At 43.6% G+C, this 25,113-nt stretch overlaps 1 protein-coding gene across 3 annotated transcripts in view; it reads right to left on the bottom strand.

Annotated features, from left to right (window-relative positions):
* MYO10 (myosin X) overlaps positions 1–25,113 on the bottom strand; it is a 221,120-nt gene that overhangs the window by 139,206 nt on the left and 56,801 nt on the right. Inside the window, exon 1 of one of the 3 annotated variants that reach the window (XM_049708321.1) lies at positions 2,914–2,952. The exons of the other annotated variants lie outside the window; for them this stretch is intronic. Within the exon in view, the coding sequence (XP_049564278.1) occupies positions 2,914–2,937 (24 nt within the window). The 5' untranslated portion in view covers positions 2,938–2,952. Of the gene's footprint in view, positions 1–2,913; positions 2,953–25,113 lie in introns of those variants that run through there. 3 annotated transcript variants of the gene reach the window in all.

Here is a 25,113-nt window from a genome sequence, read left to right as displayed (position 1 = left end):
GATCTTATCAATAGATGCAGAAAAAGCTTTTGACAAAATTCAACACCCATTTATGATAAAAACTCTCCAGAAAGTGGGCACAGAGAGAGCCTGTCTCAAAATAATAAAGGCCATATATGACAAACTCACAGCAAACATCACTCTCAATGGTGAAAAATTGAAAGCATTTCCGCTAAGATCAGGAGCAAGACAAGAATGTCCACTCTCACCACTATTAATCAACATAGTTTTGGAAGTCCTAGCCACAACAATCAGAGAAGAAAAAGAAATAAAAGGAATACAAATGGGAAAAGAAGAAGTAAAACTCTCACTGTTTGCAGATGACCTGATACTATACATAGAGAATCCTAAAGATGCCACCAGAAAACTACTAGAGCTAATCAATGAATCTGGTAAAGTTGCAAGATACAAAATTAATGCACAGAAATCTCTTGCATTCCTATACACTAATAATGAAACATCTGAAAGAAATTAAGGAAACACTCCCATGTGCCACTGCAACAAAAAGAATAAAATACCTAGGAATAAACCTACCTAAGGAGACAAAAGACCTGTATGCAGAAAACTATAAGACACTAATGAAAGAAATTGAAGATGATAATGACAGATGGAGAGATATACCATGTTCTTGGACTGGAAGAATCAACACTGTGAAAATGACTATACTACCCAAAACAATCTACAGATTCAATGCAATCCCTATCAAATTACCAATGGCATGTTTTACAGAACTAGAACAAAAAAATCTTAAAATTTGTATGGAGACATAAAAGACCCCAAATAGCCAAAGCAGTCTTGAGGGAAAAAAACAGAGCTGGAGGAATCAGACTCCCTGACTTCAGACTATACTACAAAGCTACAGTAATCAAGACAGTATGGTACTGGCACAAAAACAGAAATATAGATCAATGGAACAGGATAGAAAGCCCAGAGGGAAACTCACGCACCTATGGTCAACTAATCTAAGACAAAAGAGGCAAGGATATATAATGGAGAAAAGACAGTCTCTTCAATAAGTGGTGCTGAGAAAAGTGGACAGCTACATGTAAAAGAATGAAATTAGAACACTCCCTAACACCATACACAAAAATAAACTCAAAATGGATTAGAGACCTAAATATAAGACCAGATACTATAAAAGTCTTAGAGGAAAACACAGGAAGAACACTCTGACATAAATCACAGCAAGATCTTTTTTGATCCACCTCCTAGAGTAGTGGAAATAAAAACAAAAATAAACAAATGGGACCTAATGAAACTTCAGACCTTTGCACAGCAAAGGAAATCATAAGCAAGATGACAAGACAACCCTCAGAATGGGAGAAAATATTTGCCAACGAATCAACGGACAAGGGATTAATCTCCAAAATATATAAACAGCTAATGCAGCTCAACAGTAAAAAAACAAGCAACCCAATCCAAAAATGGGCAGAAGACCTAAGTAGACATTTCTCCAAAGAAGACATACAGATGGCCAAGAAGCACATGAAAAGCTGCTCAACATCACTAATTATTAGAGAAATGCAAATCAAAACTACAATGAGGTATCACCTCACACCAGTTAGAATGGGCATCATCAGAAAATCTACAAACAACAAATGCTGGAGAGGGTGTGGAGAAAAGGGAACCCTCCTGCACTGTTGGTGGGAATATAAATTGATACAGCCACTATGGAAAACAGTATGGAGGTTCCTTAAAAAACTAAAAACAGAACTACCATACAACCCAGCAATCCCACTACTGGGCATATACCCTGAGAAAACCGTAATTCAAAAAGACACATGCACCCCAATGTTCATTGCAGCACTATTTACAATAGCCAGGTCATGGAAGCAACCTAAATGTCCATCAACAGACGAATGGATAAAGAAGATGTGGTACATACATACAATGGAATATTACTCAGCCATAAAAAGGAATGAAACTGGGTCATTTGTAGAGACCTGGATGGATCTAGAGACTGTCATACAGAGTGAAGTAAGTCAGAAAGAGAAAAACAAATATCGTGTATTAACACATATATGTGGAATGTAGAAAAATGGTACAGATGAACAGTTTGCAGGGCAGAAATTGAGACACAGATGTAGAGAACAAACGTATGGACACCAAGGGGGGAAAGCGGGGGGAGGGTGGCGGTGAGATGAATTAGGAGATTGGGATTGACATATATAAACCAATATGTATAAAATGGATAAATAATAAGAACTTGCTGTATAAAAAAATAATTAAATAGAATTCAAAAATTCAAAAAAAAGAATTAATGCTACCTAGGAAATTATCAGGTCAACTAAAAAATTTGCTTATGGCTGTTTGTTTGGATAAAAATATTGTATATTAAATTTCCTGAAGCTGAAAACACTACTGTGTAAATGTAAGAATATTATTATTTAGAGGAAATCCTCACTGAAATATTTGGGGGTGAAGGGCTTTATGCAAGTAACTTACTCTTGAATCATTTAGAAAAATGTTATGTATATATCATTTGTGTGTGTCTGTGTGAATACATGTAGATCTAGATGTATATGGAAGAGAAACAGCAAGCAGTAAAGCAAATAGAGTAAAATGCTAACGTGTGAAGCTATGTAAAGGATATGTGGGTGTTCGTTGTACTATTGTTATTCTTGCAACTTTCTTTAAGATTGAAATTATTTCCAAAAAAATTAAGAAAATAAAATATGAAAGCTTTCTCTTTCCTGATTTTTTTTCTATGCATATACATCACACACAGAGGTGTTTTAAAGCATAAAGAAGATAGAGCTATATATTTTAAAAAATAAAGATAAAAATAAAAAAGTAAAAAAAAATACTTGAGTTAAGCACTTGGCCCCGACGGTGACACATGCAGAAACTCCACATACACCGATGCCCTTCCCTCGTGGGCACACCGAGCCCCCCTCAAACGCTGAAACTCACCAGCTGGAGCCCCTCTGACACCATGCTGACCACCAGGCACCAAATGGGAACCAAGGGCTGGAACTCGGTAAAACCAGCAGTCCCGGAACGAGGAAGGTCAGCCCGAGCACGACAAGTGGACCCAACCCATAAAAATCAGAGGCTCAGAGCTGAGCACGGAGCAGTGCAGCTGAGCCCCAGGCAGTCTGGAGGCACGGGGCCAGGAAGAGAGCAGAGGAGGGAAGGGACGGGACTGGCCTGGCCACTGTCCCTGGGTGCGCCCTGCTCCTTCCCACCCCCTGTTCCCTGCCAGCTGTTCTCCAGGCACCTCATCATCTTGCCACCAACCCGTCCCTGTCTGGTTTTACACCTGCTTGTGTAAGAGCACTGCAACACTAACAAGGGGCCTTGCCGTGCACACCTCGTCCAAGGTAAAGTGCCTGTCCACCATTCAGACAGGAGAGCCCTTGGCTGTCCACATGCTGGGTCCCCCAGGCCCCGGCCCCTAAATGCCTCTGGCCTCGGTTTCAGGGGTAACAGGACAGAACTCTACACACTTCCAGATGCCATAATGCCCCCGTCAGGAAGGCACTCAGGCTCCATAAAGCATGGGCATCTTCACTGTGGCCACATGGGGCAGATACAGGTGTATGCAGTGGATACAGGTACACCTGGCCCCTGCCCCAGACGGTCTGCCTGGGCAGAGGTTTGCAGTGGAGGTTTCTGCAATCGGCTTACGAAGAGAACCACGCGGGTGACAACTGAGAACCACTGAAGAGCACCCGAGACCACGGTCTCTCCTCGACCCTGGAGCACAGTCTGAAAGCTCATGCCACGTGCCTGACGCGACCCTGGAGATCCCTGGACCAGAAGGCTCCTGGGACACTGAAATAACAGTTAAAAAGAGCTTGGTGCAGCACCCAGCCATGGTCCACACGTGCTGAACATCATTATTACTGATGTTCTGCTGAGGCACCCCCAGGTGACCGGGTGGGGAGAGAGAACCCAGGAAAAGGGCCCATGAAACGGTCACCATGAACAGACAGGGCACTGTCAGCAGGACAGAATCTGTAGGATATTAACCAGCTGAATATTAGGGAAGAAGAAGGGTTTCAGGATTTACATGCTTGGGTGATTTAGTAGGACACTTCAGGGAAATAAAAAAGTGAGGAGGGGACTTCCCTAGTGGCACAGTAGTTAAGAATCCACCTGCTAATGCAGGGGACACAGGTTCAAGCCCTGGTCCAGAAAGATCCCACATGCCGCGGAGTAACTAAGCCCGTGCGCCACAACTACTGAGCCCACGTGCCACAACTACTGAAGCCCACGCACTCTAGGGCCTGTGAGCCACAACTACTGAGCCTCCGCTTGCTGCAACTAGAGAAAGCCCGCGCTCAGCAACAAAGACCCAATGCAGCCAAGAATAAATAAATAAATTTATTTTTTTTTAAATGTGAGGAGGAAGAAGATTTCAGAGATTCTGGTAGCAATTCAGCACCTACGTAGTAAAAAATAAATACATAAATAAACAACCCCTCACGTTCAAGATTACCTGTAAGACCAGGGTTCAAGTCTCTGTTCCCCCATGCCCTTCACTTTGGCAACCCACTTCATTACAGTCACAAGAGGCGATCTGTGTACTTTAATTCCAAGTGTAGTGGAAAAGGAAGGAAGAAGGTAGGAGCCCGGGTGGCCAGGTAAAAGATGGGCAGACGTGTGCATGCATGAAGGAGATGAGAAGGACCTGGGGTGAACAATCTAGCAAGCTCTGGCAATCTCTGGGCAGGATTCCTACTGACAGGCTGTGGCCCAGTGATTAAAAAGAAAAATTAAAACAGAAGAGCCTAAGCAAGCGCACCTGCCCTAAGAGACTCTTTGCTTTACGTTTCACTGGCAACACTTGATTCTTTCTGTTCATAGAAGCCCTTGTGAAAAAGGCTGTGGTCTAGTACTTACCGCTCCAGGGACAGAGCTGCTCCTGACACTGTAAACTACATCAAATGTATAGTGTTTACATGTCTTCAGAGGAGGTGTTATAAGTTGCCAATATGGTACAACAAAAAATAGGCTCTAAGCCCTTATTTTAAAGATCTGGCTGCTACAGATAAACTTAAAACCAATATATGGGGTGGGGGGGGGGGAAAGAGTTTCAACACAGGGAGAGCTATCTTTGTTTAAAAAATAAAAGAGGTGATTTTAAAATGTTTAGAAGGTGCTTACATATCCCTAAAAACAGCCCCTCACCCCCGCAAAAAATATATATTATTAAGAAACAATGCAAGTTTTCAAATGAATTCAGTTTTAAAGTTAAGGTCTTTTCATTGTGTGTTAGAAGAATTATTATGGGTAATTATTTTGTGGGTTGAGTTAAGCCTATTAAAATGGAGACAATACTTCTGTACAAAAGGTAGGAACAAATTATTAGCAACGTGAACAATTCTGTTAAGCAAGCTAAAACTCAACAGTCAAGACAGATTTTCCAGATTTTAGAAAAATGGCTTAAAATGTCCTTCCTTCTACTGACACTGAAATTTGCCTCCATGAATTTAATACCCTTTCAATTATGTGTGAGTAAGCATGAAATAGCAGAGATGAAGGTTCATTTCCATTTGAAAATATTTTAATTTTTCAGATTTCTCCAAGATAGAAAGGACAGTTACAATTCACCAGCTCCACAGACCATCAAAACAGAGGAGCCTTTGTGGTCTGAGACACTTAATCATTAATTCAGACGCTCCAACAAAGCCACGCTCTATTTGAACTTTTAACAATGGAAGCTGAATCCTATGCCAACTCTTCTCACAAACTATTTTTCATTAATAAGCTTTTCGTAAGTGTGTCTAATAATTAAAGCCCATGATCTCTTTGTCCTGGCCTCATTATTCCAGAGTCCAGTGGGCTCGGGCTTGGAGATTTTTCACTGGTCCAGTACATATTAGCTCACACCCAGGCTCAGCCGTAATGTTTCCTGCTGAGATGAGCACAGTATCTGATAACTAGACAAAGCAGACTGAATCAGAGAAGGCATGAGACTAATCTTTGGGGGGATTGCTATGTAGCAGTATTACTACGTGATAAACAGAAGATCAGGGGGCCAGTACATTCTTGGTTTCACAGTATAAAGTAAGCCCTTAGAAAACAGCGTCTTACAGAAAATCCTTCACAAGTATCTGTACCCTTTCGAAAATGTGTCCCCACACCTGTCAAAGTGTAAATAAGTGTCATTTCTTTTTCTTTTTCTAAAATTTATTTTATTTATTTATTTTTGGCTGCATTGGGTCTTCGTTGTTGCACACGGGCTTTCTCTAGTTGCGGCGAGCAGGGGCTACTCTTCATTGCGGTGCATGGGCTTCTCATTGCGGTGGCTTCTCTTGCTGCGGAGCACGGGCTCTAGGCATGCGGGCTTCAGTAGTTGTGGCTCGTGGGCTCAGTAGTTGTGGTGCATGGGCTTAGTTGCTCCGCGGCACGTGGGATCTTCTGGACCAGGGCTCGAACCTGTGTCCCCTGCATTGGCAGGTGGATTCGTAACCACTGTGCCACCAGGGACACCCCATAAGTGTCGTTTCTGATGCCATGTGTTGACTGAGATGGGGGTCTAAGGCATCTGCTCACCTGCCTTTCGCAAAAAGCTCTTTTGTTCAAAGTGCATTGCCTCCATGCCTGGCCCCATGCAGGAAGCCGAGGAGATAAAAGACGGATGAGAAAGGGTGCCGAGAGCCAGTCACGGGAAGGGGCGGGTGGGGAAACTCATCCTGAAAGTGCCTTTAAAAGGTGCTGCAATAAAGGTGCAGGGGCTCCAGGCAGAGGGAGAGGAACTCCACCAGGGAAATCACCTCCTCACAGGGATCCTGTCACTTCAGTGATGTGACCTGACGTGAGTCAATCCATTACCTTCCTAAACTGTCCAAAGTCGGTAAAAACACCCCCTCCTCCGTTATAGGGCTGTGTGAGCATCAGACAGGTGGCTACCACGCACAGGTCGAAAGGACCTGGGAGCTTAGGCATCACTGCTGCCAACAGATGATGCCTGACTGCTCCTGTCGGCTCAGCCCTGCACTGTCAAAGGCTTGTTTCTTTGGAAATCCTGCTGTGGGCTCTGGTTCCGCTTGCCCCGCTTCCTCCTGTCCCCCTTGTACCCTGAGCCCACGGCTACTCATTTATGAGGCCAGTGCCTCCAGTCCTGGCAGCGGGCTGAAACCACACACAGCTGGCCCAGGGCAGCACCTACCTCCACACATCACAAAACCTCCCCCGTGCTCCAGCTTAAAGCGTGCTCCCCACTCTACTCTCCCCTTTTAAATTTCTAAGGCAATGACCTACCCCCAACATTTCCACAACCTGTGTGTGCACATCTATACACATGTATATGCATGAATACACATACACACGTGCATATACAATTACAGCAATTCTTAACTAGATGACCAGGCAGGTACTTATATTCTGTCTGGCAGTCAGTCCTCTGGGAAGGTGCTATTCTACCCCCGATTTTATAAATGAGAAAACTGAGACCCAGAGATCCCAATTAACTTGGCTAAAGTCACGCAGTTAGTATGTGACGGGCAGGGCTGGTAGCCAAAGGTCCACCTATCAGAATATGTCAGACTATGAAACAAGTAAGGCTCGTGTACCCCCAGTGCATGTTATAGTTTCCTGTTTCAAAATACGTTGTTTCGTTTGTTTCCCTAAGGTCCTAGAACTCCTTTATCTAACTTTCTAAATAATATTAAAACAGTTACTGTCGCCTGCCCATTGCTAAAAACCAAGTTTAAAAGAAACAGTATTTTAAAAACGTCTATGCAAAGTACTTGGACTTGGCACATCAAGTACGTAGTGGTGTGTAAAATTACAGATTTTCTTCTTTTAAAGGAGTGAAATGGTCACGGGAAATAGGAAGTTAAACACTTAACCAAAAAGCTTCTAGGTCTTCTGAGGTTCATTTAAAGCATCAAAACTTGTTTGAACAAGTTAAGCTAGGAAGGTTAAGTGAGGACACCAGTAAATAATAATTACCTGGTTACATAAGAGCTTCAAATACTTAACCCATATTACTTCATTGTAATTTATCCCAACAAACAAAAAGCCTCACACACAACAGGGAAAAAGTGCGTTGTCCTAAGTCACTCGATGAATCAGCTACTAAACTAGTCACAAATCACAATCCACTCACTTTTCTGTTCCCTCCTCCCCTCAAAGAAAAAACCACTGTGTTCCATGTTTCCACCCAGGTTTCCCCCTGAATCCTTAAAATGACTCGTTCATATCATATTACCAGAAAACCATTTTCTTCCAAGCAACTTTTATCCACTTTTTTCATTTGAATAATTCTTTATCTGATTCAGGGTTGGTCAATTGGGCCCTGAGTATTTTACATAAATTGAAGAAATACACATTTCATTCCTATCAGATCCCCATCACATATTAACACAGATCTTTAATTTTCATAGTTTTGTTTTTCCAGTCTCAGAGCACCTTAGTGAACAGTAAGTGCTCAGAGTAAGTGAACAGAAAATGTAAGTGAACAGAAAATGATTCCTGAAAATAAAGATTATATCCAATGACTCCAAGACTTATCCACACATCTTTTCCAACAACTCTAATTGTGCTACCAAAAAAAAAAGAGCCAATCAAAACAGGCAAATGTGTAGTTATGAAAGTAATTATGATATGAAATGCAGAATATTAAAAAATGAAACAAGAAAATTTACTCAGTTTATCTTTCTGCTGGTTAAATTAATCTACCAGAACTAAATGTCGAGTTGTTTTTTGAAAAGAAAAGGATGCGTGGTCTTACAGCGTTATTAGAACACAAAACTGGTATAAACAGGATCCTAGAACCTAATCCACACTCAATCATTAATTCTGTTTCACCTTGTGTATTAGTTTTTGTCCTTAAAACTAATGTCAACCCAACTGTGAAATCAGGTGAAAGTTATAACGACATTAAGAACACGTGTTATACTGACTACATTATTCTCAATCAATGGTTCTTAAATCAAGGTCTGCACAACTCTGAAAGTTTCACAGAAACCACAGTTAAGAAATTGGGGGCAGACCCCTCCTCACATAGTCTGTAAAATTTGTAAATTCTCCAGTAAGTTTTCATCCAAAACAGAGGACCATATATATATATATATATATATATATATATATATATATATATATATATATGTATGTATGTATGTATGTATATGTATATTTCCTTCTTTGAATTAATTATCCTACAAAACCTAGAACTGAAGACTTAACTAGGTATGTTAAAATGATCAAAAGCCTCATCTTTAAGGAAAAGGGATGAGAATGATTTAAAGTGCCTGCTACAACACTAAACCTCTCACTGAGACAAAGCCCAGAAATTACAAACCTGGAGTTGGGAGTACAGTTCCTCCCATTAGGTGAAAGACCCCTATTGTTGAATAACTGTAGTGGGGAATGTCAAACACTTAACTGAGGCTGCTAATTTTCAATAGCCAAGTGAGATATATAAGACAACGGAATGAGTTTTTCATAAAGCTTAATTTCTTCCATTTAAAAAGCTGTTGTCTTTTAGCCTGAAATTTTGTCCTTCCTGCTTTCGGTGTGTTAAAATTTTCTTTCAAAATTAAAATGATGGGTGAAGAGTTATTAAGTGCCCTTACCTGACAATATAAGAGATGGGATAACTCTTTGCTGGTCTCCTAGAATATCTGGATGCAGGACTACAAAGGCCTGAGAACCACTAAGCTACTGGATCTGGCCACTGGGAAACATAGAATGCGGACCAATCATAGCAAAGTCTTCGTGGGTCGTATATGGATTTTGTTTTCCAAGTAAAATGAGGCCAAACAGAAAGGCTATTAGAGGACTAATTATAACATTAGTTGCGGTGTCATAAGATTCAACCGGATTTGGATGAAGCTTCCTACACACCAAGTTTTTTGCAACTCTGAAAACCACCTTGAAATCATGGAAGGATGATGGTCATTTCTGGGTGTGAGACAAAATGTTCTGGATGGACCTGTCAAGTCTCTTTTCTTCCTTCCCTCCCACACCTCAGCATAAAGGCTAACACCTGGCTCCAGAGAGTCCATTATCATAAACAGAAACCCTCCCAGATTTTGATCATCACAAAAGAGCACAGGTTTCACTGATCATCTTCTGACGCCTGTTCTTTGCTGTCAAAAGTAGCTAAAACAGGATGACGAGAAGTTGGGTGGCCACAAAGAGGTTTATAATTAGCCAGTGGTATTAAAAGGTGGGGAAGATCATCTTCACTGTGTAGGGCTTGCCTTTGTAGTGATGCTTCATTAATACGTGACAGGTACTAAGTACATATGATGTCAGCACATCCCTAACACTCTCACGCTCCCTCTCTATTCCTCAAACCAACCCTGAAAGGTTAAGTGTTACCATTTGACTAACTGTCCAAAGTCATTCAGTTGGTGGCAGAGTCATAGCTGCAACTCTGCTCTTTGTCACCAAATTTATATTCAATCTAAACTACACCTCTTCATGGGGCTTCCCTGGTGACGCAGTGGTTAAGAATCCACCCACCAATGCAGGGGACACGGGTTCGAGCCCCGGTCCAGGAAGATCCCACATGCCGCGAAGCTACTAAGCCCGTGCGCCACAACTACTGAGCCTGCGCGCCTAGAGCCCGTGCTCCGCAACAAGAGAAGCCACCGCAACAAGAGAAGCCACCGCAACGAGAAGCCCGCGCACCGCAACAAAGAGCAGCCCCCGCTCGCCGCAACTAGAGAAAGCTCGCGCACAGCAACAAAGGCCCAATGCAGCCAAAAAATAAAGAAATAAAATTAATTTATTAAAAAAAAGAATGAAACACTTTCTTAATGTCTTTATTTCTTTCTGCACTTAATTTCTTTACTACAGAAATTAAAATTAAATGCATGCTGTTCATTTCTGAAAAATAATGTCACCCTTCCAAACCTTTAACCTCCCCCCACCCACCTGCTTCTCCCAATATCATTTACGACTGGTGTTCCCTAGTTAAGTCTTTGGGAAACACTAGTAGCTAATACTGCTGATAGGAGTTGATACCTACCAGCTATGTACATAAGGACCAGTCTCTCCTCCAGACAACCCAAGAGGCCAGTCTACATCAGCATCATCACCATTACCGGTTACAGTTACCTTGGCAACTAGGTAAACAGGTGTAGGTCCTCGAGGGTAGAGACCATGGCTCTTCTTTAGTTGTGCCTAGGCCATCAGCATATCTTAGAGGCATATGAGGTTTTCCAACTACATTTAGAAATATGATTATTACTCAGGAAGGTTAAAATAGCAACTATTTGCAGTCCTTAAAGTCTTTGCATTACCTCTAAAGCAGTTTTCTCCTTCCATTCTGATAACTGAAAAATAGCTTCGGGCCATCATCTTCACATTATGTGCCTTTACTGATTGCTACAACCTTATCTGCTGCTGGACAACAGTAGAGATACAATCCGCTGCCTCACCTATTTTTTTTTTTAAACACAATGGCTTTTCCACAGGTAACTAAAATAAATTCAAAAGACAGCTTCTAAGTTTAAGACCAGTCTTAAGAAAAACATTCATAGAAAAGTCAGTTACAACTAAATTTGTATCATTAAAGAGTGTCTTTTTCTACGCCACCAGAAAAAAGCACACACCTATAAAAGCACAAGTCCGCAAAGAAAAAAGGCTGAATTATGAGGATACGTTGAGAGACTGTTGCAGGGTTTGTGGCTGGGAGGGAAAACGTTATCCCACGGCACGTTAATACAAGACCAAAGTATTTCAGGTTCTGGCTTCCTTTTCTTGTCTACACTGAAACCAAATCCTGGTTGCATGTTTCAGACATAAGTTAAACATCTGGCAAAAAAAACAGATGAACAGCAAATTTAGAGAAACATCCAGTGGTGTTAAATAAATGTACCTACTTCAGAAGACACTTGTTCACAAAATATTTGAAGTAGCAAACTTGGTCATGGGAAAAAAAAAACCTATTTTTTTCTTCCCCAACTTGGTCTGAAATCTTTCCAACATTTCAAAGCGTCTAAAATATATGCCAACCCATACAAAAGAAATCAAGATGGCAGGCTGCGTACATCTGCCTTAACCTAAAAACAAAAAGCCATTTTGCTCTGTCTTTACAGCCAGCATAATAAAAGCACAAGAAGCCCAGATGGCTCAGACTCTCTTTATACAGAGTAACCGAGAAGACTGACATTTAAACTATTTATTCAGCAAGTCGGATCCTAACGGCAATTTTAGACCCGGAATTTCTATAAGACAAAGAGAAATGCTTTTAGGCAAGTAAAAAATTGTTCTCTGCTGATATCCCTTCTGCATATGAGTCCATTCTGCCTAGCCCAGCAATTGTAGGAAAGATGTTTTTATCAAAGAGCATCGTGAATTCATTCAGCTATTTCTTATTTATACTGGCTTGAAGTATTAAACCTGACACTCCAACCCCCAGCTGCTTAAGTTTTGGGTTTTTTTTTGCTTTTTGTTTAAAAAGAATTTTAGAAAGCAAAATAAAATAAATTCTCAGTTAAAGAGCCTAAGAATGGGAATGGACATTGGCAGGGAGAAAGATGAGGAAAAGGCCCCATATCGGTAAGCTCAGCCTAATAGCAACTCTGACACCTTCTAGCAAGCACTCTAAAAGCTGCTGGGAGGAAGTGAGGTGGTAAATAATTCACCCTGGGTTTTTCCTGCCGTGTAAAATGGCTTTTCACTAAACCGTAGACAGCATAAAAACTTTATCTCTACCCTGGGGTCAATTTTCTGAACTTGAAGTCTTTCAGGGAGAGGATGAAAAAGTAGCCATTATGTCCCGGCGATTTTCTGTTTCCCCGTATGACTTCATATCTTTTAAGAAAAAGTTATATACTTAAACCCAGAGGCGGTGGCCCCTTAGGAATCTCACCTCCAGTCGCCTAGCTTCTTTCTGTATTCGAAAGTCAGGTCCCAGGAACTGATAAGCCCCGACATTGCTTCTGTCTACGTAACAGAGAAGTGACAACAAACATATCTTTATGAATGATACTTTAAAAATTAGAAATTTGGGTCACATGGTTGTTAGGATCAAATTGAGATCAAATTGAGTTAGGATTCAAACTGTAGAGAATTATATAAATATCAATCTGACGGAACACTGCCACACATTATTTTAGTGCTCACAGTAATAATGTGAGATAGTGACCTTTAGAGACTGTTCAGATTTGCAACCTGTGATCATGATTTTTCTTCTATTTGCTGAATTGGGTCCTCTGGGAAGATCACACCAAATAATGTGAACTTAGGGAAAAAATTAGAAGTATCAATTAATATACAAACATGATATTACTGGTTAATTTGGTTGTGGAAATAGAAAAGATTTGCTAATTGTTGGTTAGAATGGATGGATGGACAGAGACACACATATAGATGCACTGAACAAGCTCTATAAAGTCTACATAACCCACAGACATAGAAAACAAACTTATGGTTACCAAAGGGAGAAGTCGGGGGAGGGAAAAACTAGAAGGTTGGGATTAACATATACACACTACTATATATAAAATAGAGAGTCAGGGGCTTCCCCAGTGGCGCAGTGGTTAAGAATCCGCCTGCCAATGCAGGGGACACGGGTTCGAGCCCTGGTCCAGGAAGATTGCACATGTCGCGGAGCAACTAAGCCGTGCACCACAACTACTGAGTCTGCGCTCTAGAGCCCACGAGCCACAACTACTGAAGCCCGCGTGCCTAGAGTCCGTGCTCTGGAACAAGAGAAGCCACCGCAATGAGAAGCCCGTGCATCGCAACGAAGAGTAGCCCCTCCTCTCTGCAGCTAGAGAAAGCCCACACGTAGCAACGAAGACCCAACAAAGCCAAAAATAAATAAATTAAATAAATAAATTTGTAAAAAAAATAGAGAATCAGCAAGGACCTACTACATAGCACAGGGAACTATACTCAATATTTTGTAATGAGCTGTAAGGGAAAAGAATCTGAAAAAGAATGTATACATACACACATATGTATAACTGAATCACACAGCTGTACACCTGAAACTAACATGACACTGTACATCAACTATACTTCAATTTAAAAAAAGGAAAATAAACAAAGTCTACATATAACTTTAGGCATATTAAAAGGGCAATACAGTTGAGGGTATAGATTTAAAAAGTCACCAGGTAACAAAAAACACAGATGCTAGGTCACACATGATATTTATTTACGGCTGTCCACAAATGACTATGCACACTGGCTTAATCATGGATGTACAGAAACAGTCCTTCACTCCATGCATATGTAAATTAACTCATTCATTAGGGTCTGATTTTCAGGTTTATCCTAAATACATTCATTCAGAAGGCATTACTGGGCAGCAGGTATCAAAAAAAATCAAATCACTTTTTCGCCTCTGGCTTTCAGACGCTAATCGAATTTCTTAATGGTTTGTGAATCCCTGTTGTGATTCCAGCTGGCCAACTACTGAACGGTTAGCATCACTCCTCAGGTTCTGTCGCTCTCCAGGCCTCACCACCCTCAAGCAGAAGACAGGCCCGCAGAACCAAGTGAGGCCTGGACCACATCTGAGAGGCCCTCTTTGCTGCCGGTGCTTTCCGTTTCTCTCTCAGGTGACCTTGACCCAAAGCACTCTGGGCCAAGTCTACTCACACGGAAAATGACAGCCAAAGCAAGAGGATCCCCTGAGTCCTTTCCTTCCCCCAGTTTTCCGTGTTCAGCAGACACCCAATAAATGCTTGGGTTAATATGACCTGTGTAAGCCCCCTAGGAATCTCTTCCAGGAACTCCTCCAAAGCCTTTGCCAGGCAGCCGTCAAGGAGCTGAAGAACAATGGTGCCCATGGGGACCAGTGAGGGGAGAACTCGAAATGAAATTGGGATGACTGGAGATGCCACTTAAAGGGAATCTCAAAAACACATTATAAATGATTCACTATTTAAGTCATTTCTTTTTTTTTTTTTTTTTTTTTTTTGCGGTACGCAGGGCTCTCACTGTTGTGGCCTCTCCCGCTGCGGAGCACAGGCTCCGGACGCGCCGGCTCAGTGGCCATGGCTCACGGGCCCAGCCGCTCCGCAGCATGTGGGATCTTCCCGGACCGGGGCACGAACCCGCATCCCCTGCATCGGCAGGTGGACTCTGAAGCACTGCGCCACCAGGGAAGCCCTAAGTCATTTCTTAAAGTTACATCTTCTCTCTTGAAAAACTGCTACACTTGGATGACGCTGTTGAATGTTGAGCAACCTGCAGTGACCGCTGTCCACCCCTCTGAGGTCAGGATGATGACACCGTCTCACCTGTACAAGGAAACAGTCATGACAATCTCTCACCTGCTTGGACGGTAGGGGCAGGAGGAAATGACCCCTGGCGATCCAAGGTCCAAGACCTATGGCCTTACTATTTTTCCAAACAGACAAGAGGCCAACCCTTTTTTCTCAAAGGCTAAGTGAGCCACCTTCTGCGGGGCAGACCGTCCTGTCCTTGAGGTCCTCAGTTTCAGGATGTCCGTCCCTGCGCCATCAGTGCTCCCATCCAAGCTGAGGTCCATTCTTCCCAGTGAGAGAGAAAAGCTGGTCCACACTACCTAAGGATCCCAGCCTCCTCCGGGCTAAACAACCCACTTCCCGGGCTGTTTCTCTGAACCCCGTTCTCTAAGCTTTAATCATCTTTCCATCTTCTCCAAACTATGGGGAAAAAGAGGTGCCCATTTTCACATATGAGACGATAAGTAGGAATAGTAGTACCAACATCTAAACTTTTTTTTTAAACACTTCTTTTTATCTCACTGCTCTGAATGATTATTCTGACTTCGGGCTTACACATCAAAATATCACCTTCAGAAATATTCATATTTGACCCATTATGAACCCTACAAAAAGTGGCTATATATGGCTAGCCATTCTTTTTCTTTTATATTTTTCTTTTCTACTTAGCTTTAAAAAACTATTCCTTTTAAATAAAATGTGGCATAACCATATACCATGGAATATTATTCAGCAATAAAAAGGAATGAAGTATTTGCTATGACATACATGAATCTTGAAAACATTATGCTAAGTGCAAGACGCCAGCCATAAAAGATTGCATGATTCCACTGAAATGAAATGTATAGAATAGGCAGATAATAGAGACAGAGTAGCTGTAGTTAGGGCCAGGGGGTTGGGGGGGGGTAACGTGGGGTGGGAAGGTTTAGGGGCGACAGCTAAGGGGTGCAGGGTTTCTTTTCTGGGTAATAAAAATGTTCCAAAATTGTCTGTGGTGTTGGTTAAACAACTCTATAAATATAATAAAAGGCACTGAATTGTATACTCTGAGTGAATTGTATGGGATGTGAATTATCCATATTCAGCTGTTAAAAGAAAAAAAGTCTATTCTTTCCATTTCAGACCACAGCTCAAACTTCTGAAAGTTATTAACTAATCATAGTCTAGGTGCTAAAATGTGACTACAGCCTCTTTTGCTCTTGTAGCTAAAGTAACATCTGCGAACTGTTTTAAAATCTCCATCAAAGAGAGCAATGAGCCAATAATGGATATCTCTGAGTATGACTTTCCTCCAAAGGCAGAAATTATTTTCTCTATGGTATTTACATCATCTTATCATTTCAGAGAATGTCCCAAATGAGAGGCATCCAAAAGAAGTATGGGGATTGGGGTGCTGACACCTACTCTCTCTAGTGCTGTCTCCAGTCAATGTTTATGAGACCCATGGTACTATTTTCTAAGCCAAGTTAAGGTCCTTTGGTGAAGGGGGAAAAAAAATAAAGTTCCATAAATGTTTGAAATAAACAATGTTTAAATTTTGGATGTTTTTAAATCAGAAAAAAATAATCGCTAAGGTTGAAAAACCTGCAATTTTCATCTCCCTGGTTTACTGCTGCTCAGAAAAGGAAATTAGGTTATTCGGACAGGATTTGCCCTCCACAAAGGCCTACTGGCAACATTCCCCGGTGGCCTGATCTGTTTTGAGTCCTCTGTTAACAAAAGCTTCCTGAAACTGGGGACAGCATATGCTCTAGCCCATTGTCACAGGAGAGAGGGGTTCTCAGCATCACCCAGTAAACATGTCATCAGCTCCCTTTGCAAGAGCAAAAGCAGATGCTTAGAGCAAGCCCACTGTGAACTCCTGACAGGGCAGGAAGATGGATGCATTTCAGAACAGAGGATCATTCCAGAAGACAAAAATACTTGCTCAGTTCTCAAGGGCTAGCTACTCGCTTACCCTCACTGGAAGATTTAGAAATACTATTAATTATTTCAAAATTATTACAAGAGCCATTTGGAACACCCAAAGAGCAGCTAGATTAATGACGGACTCAAACCTCTGAAATGAAGCCACTGCATGTGGAACTTCTAATACAGGCCATGTGCTGAATTTACAAATGTAATGTTTAGAATTTTATGGGAGACTGCACAAGTCTGCTATAAAGGCTTCATCTAGGAAACCCTTTGGGGACATTTTTTCACTCAAAAATTCATGTGAATAATCAAAACCATCATATTCCACACGGCAGTCCGTATTGCAGTAATTTAATCTTAAACAAGTTCACTAAGATGTACTGACACAGATGTTTGAAAACAAATATCAAAGAAAGGACTGTTCAAAATGAGTCTTTTCTCAGAATATTTTAAAAGTATCAATGAATCATTTAAGCAAAGGGAGGGGAAGAAGGGCATTTGATTCTACAGATGGGCCTCTTTCTTAGGAAGTCTTGCTTAAACTCCTAGGTTCTGATCAGGGCTGGGACTAGGGTGAGGCAGGTGCCCGGCATGTACATTTCAAGGATGCACCAATCCTGGGGCTTGTGCAAATCAGCTTCAGCACCTGCAATGACCCCGCGTGGTGCTTCTCTACATCTGCACCCTCCGTACCCCACTCGCCTTACCCTAGTCCTGGCCTCCTCTCTGGTTACCAGTCCAATGTCAGTCCAGGATGGCACAGGCAATGGGAGAAAACAGTATATTAAACCTAAGAATAACCAAGAGCTTGGGAGTTCTAACAGCAGCTCCTAAACACGAAAATCGCTTTCCTTCCTTCTCCAGCTTTGACACCTCACTTAGAAAATGAGGGCGATATGATTGCCTAGCATGGCAAACAGTAAGTTAACAATTTAACTACTCTTCAGTATTAAAAGTAAGCATTAAGTGTCCAACTTTACACAGCAACCTCCGAAAGTGTGTAAGCACAATCAATTCATTCTTGGAAATACTTCCATGAGTCAACCTTCCTTAGATATGTGATGAGACGTAATTAACACAAAACACAGGCTTTTCTTATTTTTGCTGTGCCTGGGCGTGGCTCTCCACTAACACAGAAAAAAATACAATTACAGATTAAACCACTGACAGGTGTTAGTATTTAAAACTAAGATCACCAGACAGTTGCTGACAGGACACTATTCAAGAATGAGTCCTTTGTGGCTGCAGCAGTTGAAAAAGGTACTTGGACTGCGACCGTCTGCGTTTCTCCAGAACATGCTTTGGGGGGAAGACTGTGTATCAGATGCTTGTATTTAGAACATGGATTTTAAAGGAAACCCCCCACATACAGCCTGCCAAGCCCTACACGCTGGTCCTCAGAGTGTGCATACCACACCAAGCAGCATCAGTAGCACCTGGGAGCTTGTAGAAATGCAAATGGTCAGGCCCCACCTCAGACTAGCTGAACCGGAACCTCTGGGTTGAGGCCCAGGAGTCAGTGGTTTAACAAGCCCCTCCAGGGGATTCTGATGCCTGTTCCATTCTGAGGGCCACTACCCTACAGGTAGGGTTCCTGGTAGCAGGACACGTGGGTTTTGCCACTGTCAATCTTTGTCCTCTGGGGGAAGGTATTTCCCCTCATAGGGAAAACAAAATGATGGAGCTTTGCAACGAATCCATCTACTAGCTGGGGGTTCACAGCACAGAATCCTGTGGCTGGCTGCACTGGTAGCAAGTACAGATTCCTGGGCTCACCTCCGGAGAGGCCGTACCGCTGGGGCCCGGGCTCACCTCCGGAGAGGCCGTACCGCTGGGGCCCGGGCTCACCTCCGGAGAGGCCGTACCGCTGGGGCCCGGGCTCACCTCCAGAGAGGCCGTACCGCTGGGGCCCGGGCTCACCTCCGGAGAGGCCGTACCACTGGGTCCTGGGCTCACCTCCAGAGAGGCTGTACCACTGGGCTGGGTGTAGGGGCCCAAGCATCCCAATTAGTAACCCCTCCAGTGACTCCGATGTGTAGCCAGGACTGGGAAGCACTGGAAGGGCCCCTGCAGCACTAAACATCACATCAGAAGTAACTGGGGAAAACGATCCTTTAGATCAGGTTTAGCAAACGTTTTCTGCAAAGGGCCAGATGGTTAACTTGAGGCTTTCTGGCTCCTGACTGTGCCACTGTAGCTTGAACTCAGTCTTAGATAAACCAATGAATGGGCATGGCTGTGTCCAATAAAACTTCCTTAAATTTGACTTTCTTATCATTTTCATGTGTCATAAAATATCATTCTTTTGATGTTTCTCCAAACATTTGAAAATGGAAGAACCATTCTTGGCTTGTAAGCTGTATGGAAACAGGCATTGGGCACAGGCCATGGTTTGCCACTGCTGCTTCAGTTCAACACTGGAGTAATTACATCAACTTTACTGAGTTCAGTCATGCTGTGTTCACGACATATGTAACTTCAATACAAACAGCTGCCTTCAAACAAGCTAGATGTTACTTTTTAGAAAATCACCGAGGTTTCATTTATACACAGCACAAACAGACAGCCTGACGACGCACACAGAGCAGTATACTGAACGTGCCCATCGCCTTGGAAGGGTCACGGGGCCCCCTCCCCGGGCACCATGCCTCCCACGTGCCTGTGTAGTTTGAATCCTTACCTTAAAAAGGCAGCGCAATCGGTCTGAAATAAAAGCTGGAAGTCAGTCACGCTTTCGCTGCAGGTCTGAGTAACAGACACTCCTTAGGCAGAAGTTAGCAGAAGAGGCAGGCACCCACTGGTTGGAAATAAGCCCCTGTCCTCTCCAGCGCGGGGCAGCTGCTTGCCACTCACCCATCCCTCCTTGGCTCTGCATCTCATCCAGCCCACGTGGGGCTGTCCAAGCCACAGGGCGAGTGCAGGGCTGGAGGGGTGCAGGAAACAGGCCCCTTACTGCCTCTGCCTTTACATCCCCGCCCCTCCCCCTCCCCAGGCCCTGCTTTCACCCCAGGGCCTTATCCTTCCTTCAGACCCCAACCGCCTCCCTCTTGCCTTGAGGTAGAAACAGATAAGGTTCCCTCAGAAACCAATATAACTTCACTGAATTGTTGGAACACAAAGACCATCACGGACAGCCTCCGTGCGTGGAGCTCAGTGGAGGGATTCCAGGAAACTGCTTTAGCGCTGGGATTTCTCCCAGTACAAATTAGAGAAACCTTCACAGTGCCTCACAGCCAGGAGAGGTGCCCAAGCCGGGTTCTGTTCCAGACACAGAAAGGAAAGGAGGCAGGACTGCAGGCATGAGGAAGATGCGGACAAGGAAAGAACGAAACCTGTCTGCAGGGTCACAGCTTCAGGAAGGACAGGTCCTCCCCGGAGCCCCGGGCCTCACAGGGCAGGGAGCAGCACAATTTGAAGTAAACAGCAAATGAGACGGGGAGAATTTATCTCATGTCACAGTACACGCTGAGTCTGTGGTTCTCCAATTTCACCATGAAAGGCATCACCTGGGAACCTTGTTAAACTACAGACCCCTGGACCACCTGCACAGAGACGTGGACTTGGCAGATGGGAAAGAGGACCAAGGAAGCTGCATCTTTCACGAGGGCCCTGATGACTGATTATGAAGCAGCCAGCCGGAGACTCACACATGGACCAACACCACACTAGTGTTTGGGACGTTTGAACCCAAATGTCCCACTCAAACAGAGTATCCAACTAGAGAGGGTGGGACTAGAGAGGTGGAGATGGAAAGACCAAGAACAGTTCAATTCCCTGGAGAAAGAGGGAGACGGGGGCACTCCAGGGTCCCTTGGAGATGAGGCCCCAGTGGACAGCTGGACGGACAGAGGGAACTGAGTTCTCAGAGATACTGTGGGCATTGGAGACATTCCACAGAACCATCTAAGTGTCCAGAAAAGAAGCTATAGAAGAAAAAGTGAAGGCCTAGAAATCATGGGTAACATGAACGTTTTCTAAGCCCAGTATGCCAAAGTTGTGCTTTTTCAACAACTTTTAATGGACTATTTCGACAGGATGCTCATTCGGTCTACGAAATAGTTCTGAACTTGACTGCTTATTAAGTGGTACCCAGGAAGCTTTCTAAAAACACACAGGGCCTGAGTCCCAGCTGAGATTCTGATTTCATTGTTTTGGGGCAGGGCCAAGGCTCTTGGTAGAAGCTTCCCAGTGAATTTAATGTGCAGCCAGGGTTGAGAACTAACCCCGGCAGAAGCAGCAGCGTGGAAACGAGACTGTGAACACAAGACGATGAAACATTAAAATTTTAAAAAGGGGGATTTTCGCCGATCCATCTATTTCCCTGGAGCAATAAAACATAATAAAAGCAAAAAGCCACCACAAAGGAAGAGGAAATTGGGAAGGTGGTACCACCGGTGCAACCTACCGATCTTCAAGAGTAACTTCGAGAGAAAGCACAAAGGTCGTGACCAGAAAGGAGACAAGGACACTCAATCCCAGGGGCCTGAAGAGGGAAAAGAAATGAACTCAGGGAAACAGTCAGGACGGGCAGTCACGGGGCCTGAGAAGGTAAACAGGCAACGACCCCCATCACTGGCCTCACCCTGTCCTACCTCACACTTCTCTGGAGGAAGTAACATGATCAAGTGAAAAGTCGATCAAATCTGGATCCAAACCCCACCTCTACTAACTCATCACTGACCAAGTGTGGGCTCTTGGAAATGCTATTTCACGGAAGATCTATCTCTGTGTCAATAAGTATGGCTGACCACGCCTTCCTAGGGGAGTTGAGGATTAAATAGGACAAACGGAAGGAATATGCAGCAACATGGTGCCTCGCAGAGAGATGTCACCAGCAAACGGCACTCTCTTCCCTTTACCCATCCTAAACGCCAACCCTGATGAGGAGGACACAGCTTAGAAATGGGGTGCCCCCCTTGCCCACAGCTCCCAGGGAGGTGACCGTGGGACAATGTGGTCCCCTAGTCTCATCATAGTGACAGCCTGGGTGGAACTCAACAGACAGCTAAAGTTGGAATCAGGCAAGAGAGGACTTTCACACCATCCCAAGTCTTGCAGTGCGGGGACCCCAATAGGTCTTTGTAGACAGTCTGGGTAACCAATTCCCAGTGCATATCACAGAGTCTTCCAGAAAACTGGTTCCAAATAACAGGTCTATAACTGAACTTCTGAAATGGTCTGAATCTCAGTCACACCCAACGACTGCCTGAATCTGTTCTAATAAATTGTCTCGGCATTTTCTACTGAAATTGCACACAGCATTCAATGGTGCCACGTCTGATTCCCATAGACAATTTTCTGAACTGTTTTTGTTTTCAAAGTCTTCACATACATTTTTCACAAAATGACACTTATAATAAAGGTATAGTAGTAAAGCCTTAAAAGAAAAAGAAAAATTGAGTCTTGATTTAATCAGTTTTCAGCATCACCTCCCCCCAGTAGTAAGTTACTACCTGGTCTGAGCTTGGTATCCAGCATTAATGTGCTGATTATTTTCAGTATTCATGGGTATCGAGAATGCAAGGTAGTCTCCTGCTTACCTTCAAGTATGAGCAATTTGATTTGCTAAACTAACTACAAAACTGAAAGCAACCACGGGTCCAAAGGAACAAAACATCTGCCCTTCTCTTTGTGCCCGGACACTAGCAATGCAGGACCAGGATTCCTGGGGGTTGCAGGAAGAGGCTGGGTACACCACAGGCTCCCAGAGGCAAAAGTCGGCTGAGCCACCCAGAGCAGGGCCTGGAATCCAGCAGTGGACCGAAGATGGGACGCACAGGCAGGCCAGAGGCAGGCTGGGATCCAAATAAATAGGCACGCCTAAGGGATGGAAAGAGGAGGCTCATTCAATGGACCCAGGAAGGAAAGAGGAGGCCAAAGTCGAGAGATATCCACAAAGGAGAAAGTCAACAAGTTGGCCCAACCAAGGGCAGGAAGCCCCAGAAGGTCATGACCCAGGGCAGAAGTCATCTGTTCTCTCCTGCATAATCACTGTGTGTGTGGTCAGCTAGAGGCTCACTGGGGCCAGTAAATACTGTGAACAGAGATCCAACCCCTCCCTGCCATCCACCCGCCCAGGGGGATGCCAGACAGGGAGGGGCCCAGCTGACCAGTCCAAAGGCTTGGTGGGAAGGCAAAGCCTGTCCTGAAAGCAAGGGTCAGAAATAAACTGGATTCCCAATCCACTTAAGCTGGATTTACTTAAAGGAGCAGGGAGACAGGCCCCAGAGACAGGGGAATCTTAAGGTCTCACCGGTGAATTTTTCAGAGGTGCTGGGAATAGGGCAGGTGACAGAAGTGGTGTGCACCCTTGGCAAGCTAAGGTCGGCGACACCTGACACGGCCCACGCGCCTCAGCACACCAGTGGATCTTGTCGGGTTTGTCACGGTAAACTGCTTCCTGTTTCAGTGTAGATGTTGAAGTATATAGAATTATCATCTCAGGTTTCAAAATGCCAAACTTTGGAAAAATATTCTGCACCAAACTCAACACCCACCTACTCCCCCTTGAAAAATGAAAGTGCAGTTTGTATGTTTTTGGAGTCTATCAAGTGAAATCGTTCCTTTGAAAAAGAAATTCCCTTTAATTATCTTCAATGCTCTTTATTTTGCTCTGGTCTTATGGCCTAAGGGTGGTTTAGATAGAAACAACACAGCGAAACTCCCAACAGGACTCTTGTGACAGGAGGCTTTTTCTTCTGTCCCTTGTGGTCCGTTCAGACTTGTGATTTCTTTATTAAAACGTTATATGATAACAGTCTCAACAGAGTACACATCATTCTAATAACTTGCTTGGCTCCGTGCTGACTACAAATGGAGCTTCACCATGCATTCAGCATTTGAGCGCCTCCACGGGCCAGGCTCTGCTTCTAGGAGCTAAGGACACAGCAATGTGTCCATTCTCAGAGAGCTTGGTGAGGAGACACAGGAAAAAAAAAAAAAAATCAAATAATTGCACATGATACAATGTCAAGGTAGTGGCCCTCTTGGATGGAGAGGTTGAAAAGGCCTCTGTGAAAAGGTCTTCATCCAGGCATTCATCCCTGAATGAAGGTGGGGAAGGCCAGGCACATCTCTGCAGGACCCAAGTTCTCGAAAGGGAAAGACAAGCCCTCCGTTGGCTAGAGTGACCACCTCTTCCCAAGTTACAATAAGCAAGTGTCCGCACATGCAGATTTACAAATACGCACATGTTTTTTCCTGGAGCTGAGTGCACCAACAATCAGACTGTTTTTTTCCTATACTCCCAGAGTGAAAATTATTTGACTTTCCATCTTTGAGCCACGAGATGCCAAACCAGATTCTTGGAAGAGATCTAGATAGTCAACCACGTGGCTTTCAGGCCTACGAACAATTTTTTCACTCTAAACCAAGGAAGTTGGACAAACAGTCTACTTGGTCTTTAGAGCAAGACAAAGCCCCAGTGGTGTTCAGTCTCTAGAGTATAGACTTCTGACTCTAAGCAACTCCACGGGCTGGTGTTTAATATCCATCTCAGAGACGGGTGTTTCCAGGATGAAATAGCAAAATGTGAGAAAAGCACAGGAATTTAAGAGTTTCCCAGCTTAATACAGCTGCACTGTTTTGATGGAAGTGAATTCCAAGAATAACAGATGGACCCATACTGAAGTTAACAAAGGAAATCACATACATCTGATTTTTTAAAAAATTATCTGCCGCTTGTCAAAAGCATGCCCCTCTTTCCTCTGGCTTTCTGGATGGCTGTGCAGCCACCTTCCTCCTGAGAAGGGCCCTTCACCCAGCCACAGGGGCCGCACCGTCCACCCCCATGCACACATCACAAGGTCAGCGCCAAATGCCATCGGTGGTCAGCAGATCTAAGTCAACATTCAATTCTCCATCCTTGGACTCTTGAGCTAGGTCTACACCACTTCTTTCTTGACAGTGTCTATTCCTTAAGAAAGAATACAAACCAGAGTTTCTAACGTGCTTGTATACCTAGAAGCAGCACAACAAAAGGTATCCAAGAAGAAAGTAGTTTAACAACAAATTGCATAGGGAGTTAGCGCTTAATGCTTACAGAGTTTCTGTCTGGAGTGATGAAAAA

The sequence above is a fragment of the Orcinus orca genome, chromosome 3 (genome assembly GCF_937001465.1).
Source record: "Orcinus orca chromosome 3, mOrcOrc1.1, whole genome shotgun sequence".
NCBI lineage: Eukaryota > Metazoa > Chordata > Mammalia > Artiodactyla > Delphinidae > Orcinus > Orcinus orca.
The sequence above is the reverse complement of the archived record's forward strand: the minus strand, read 5'-3'. Positions and strand labels throughout refer to the sequence as shown.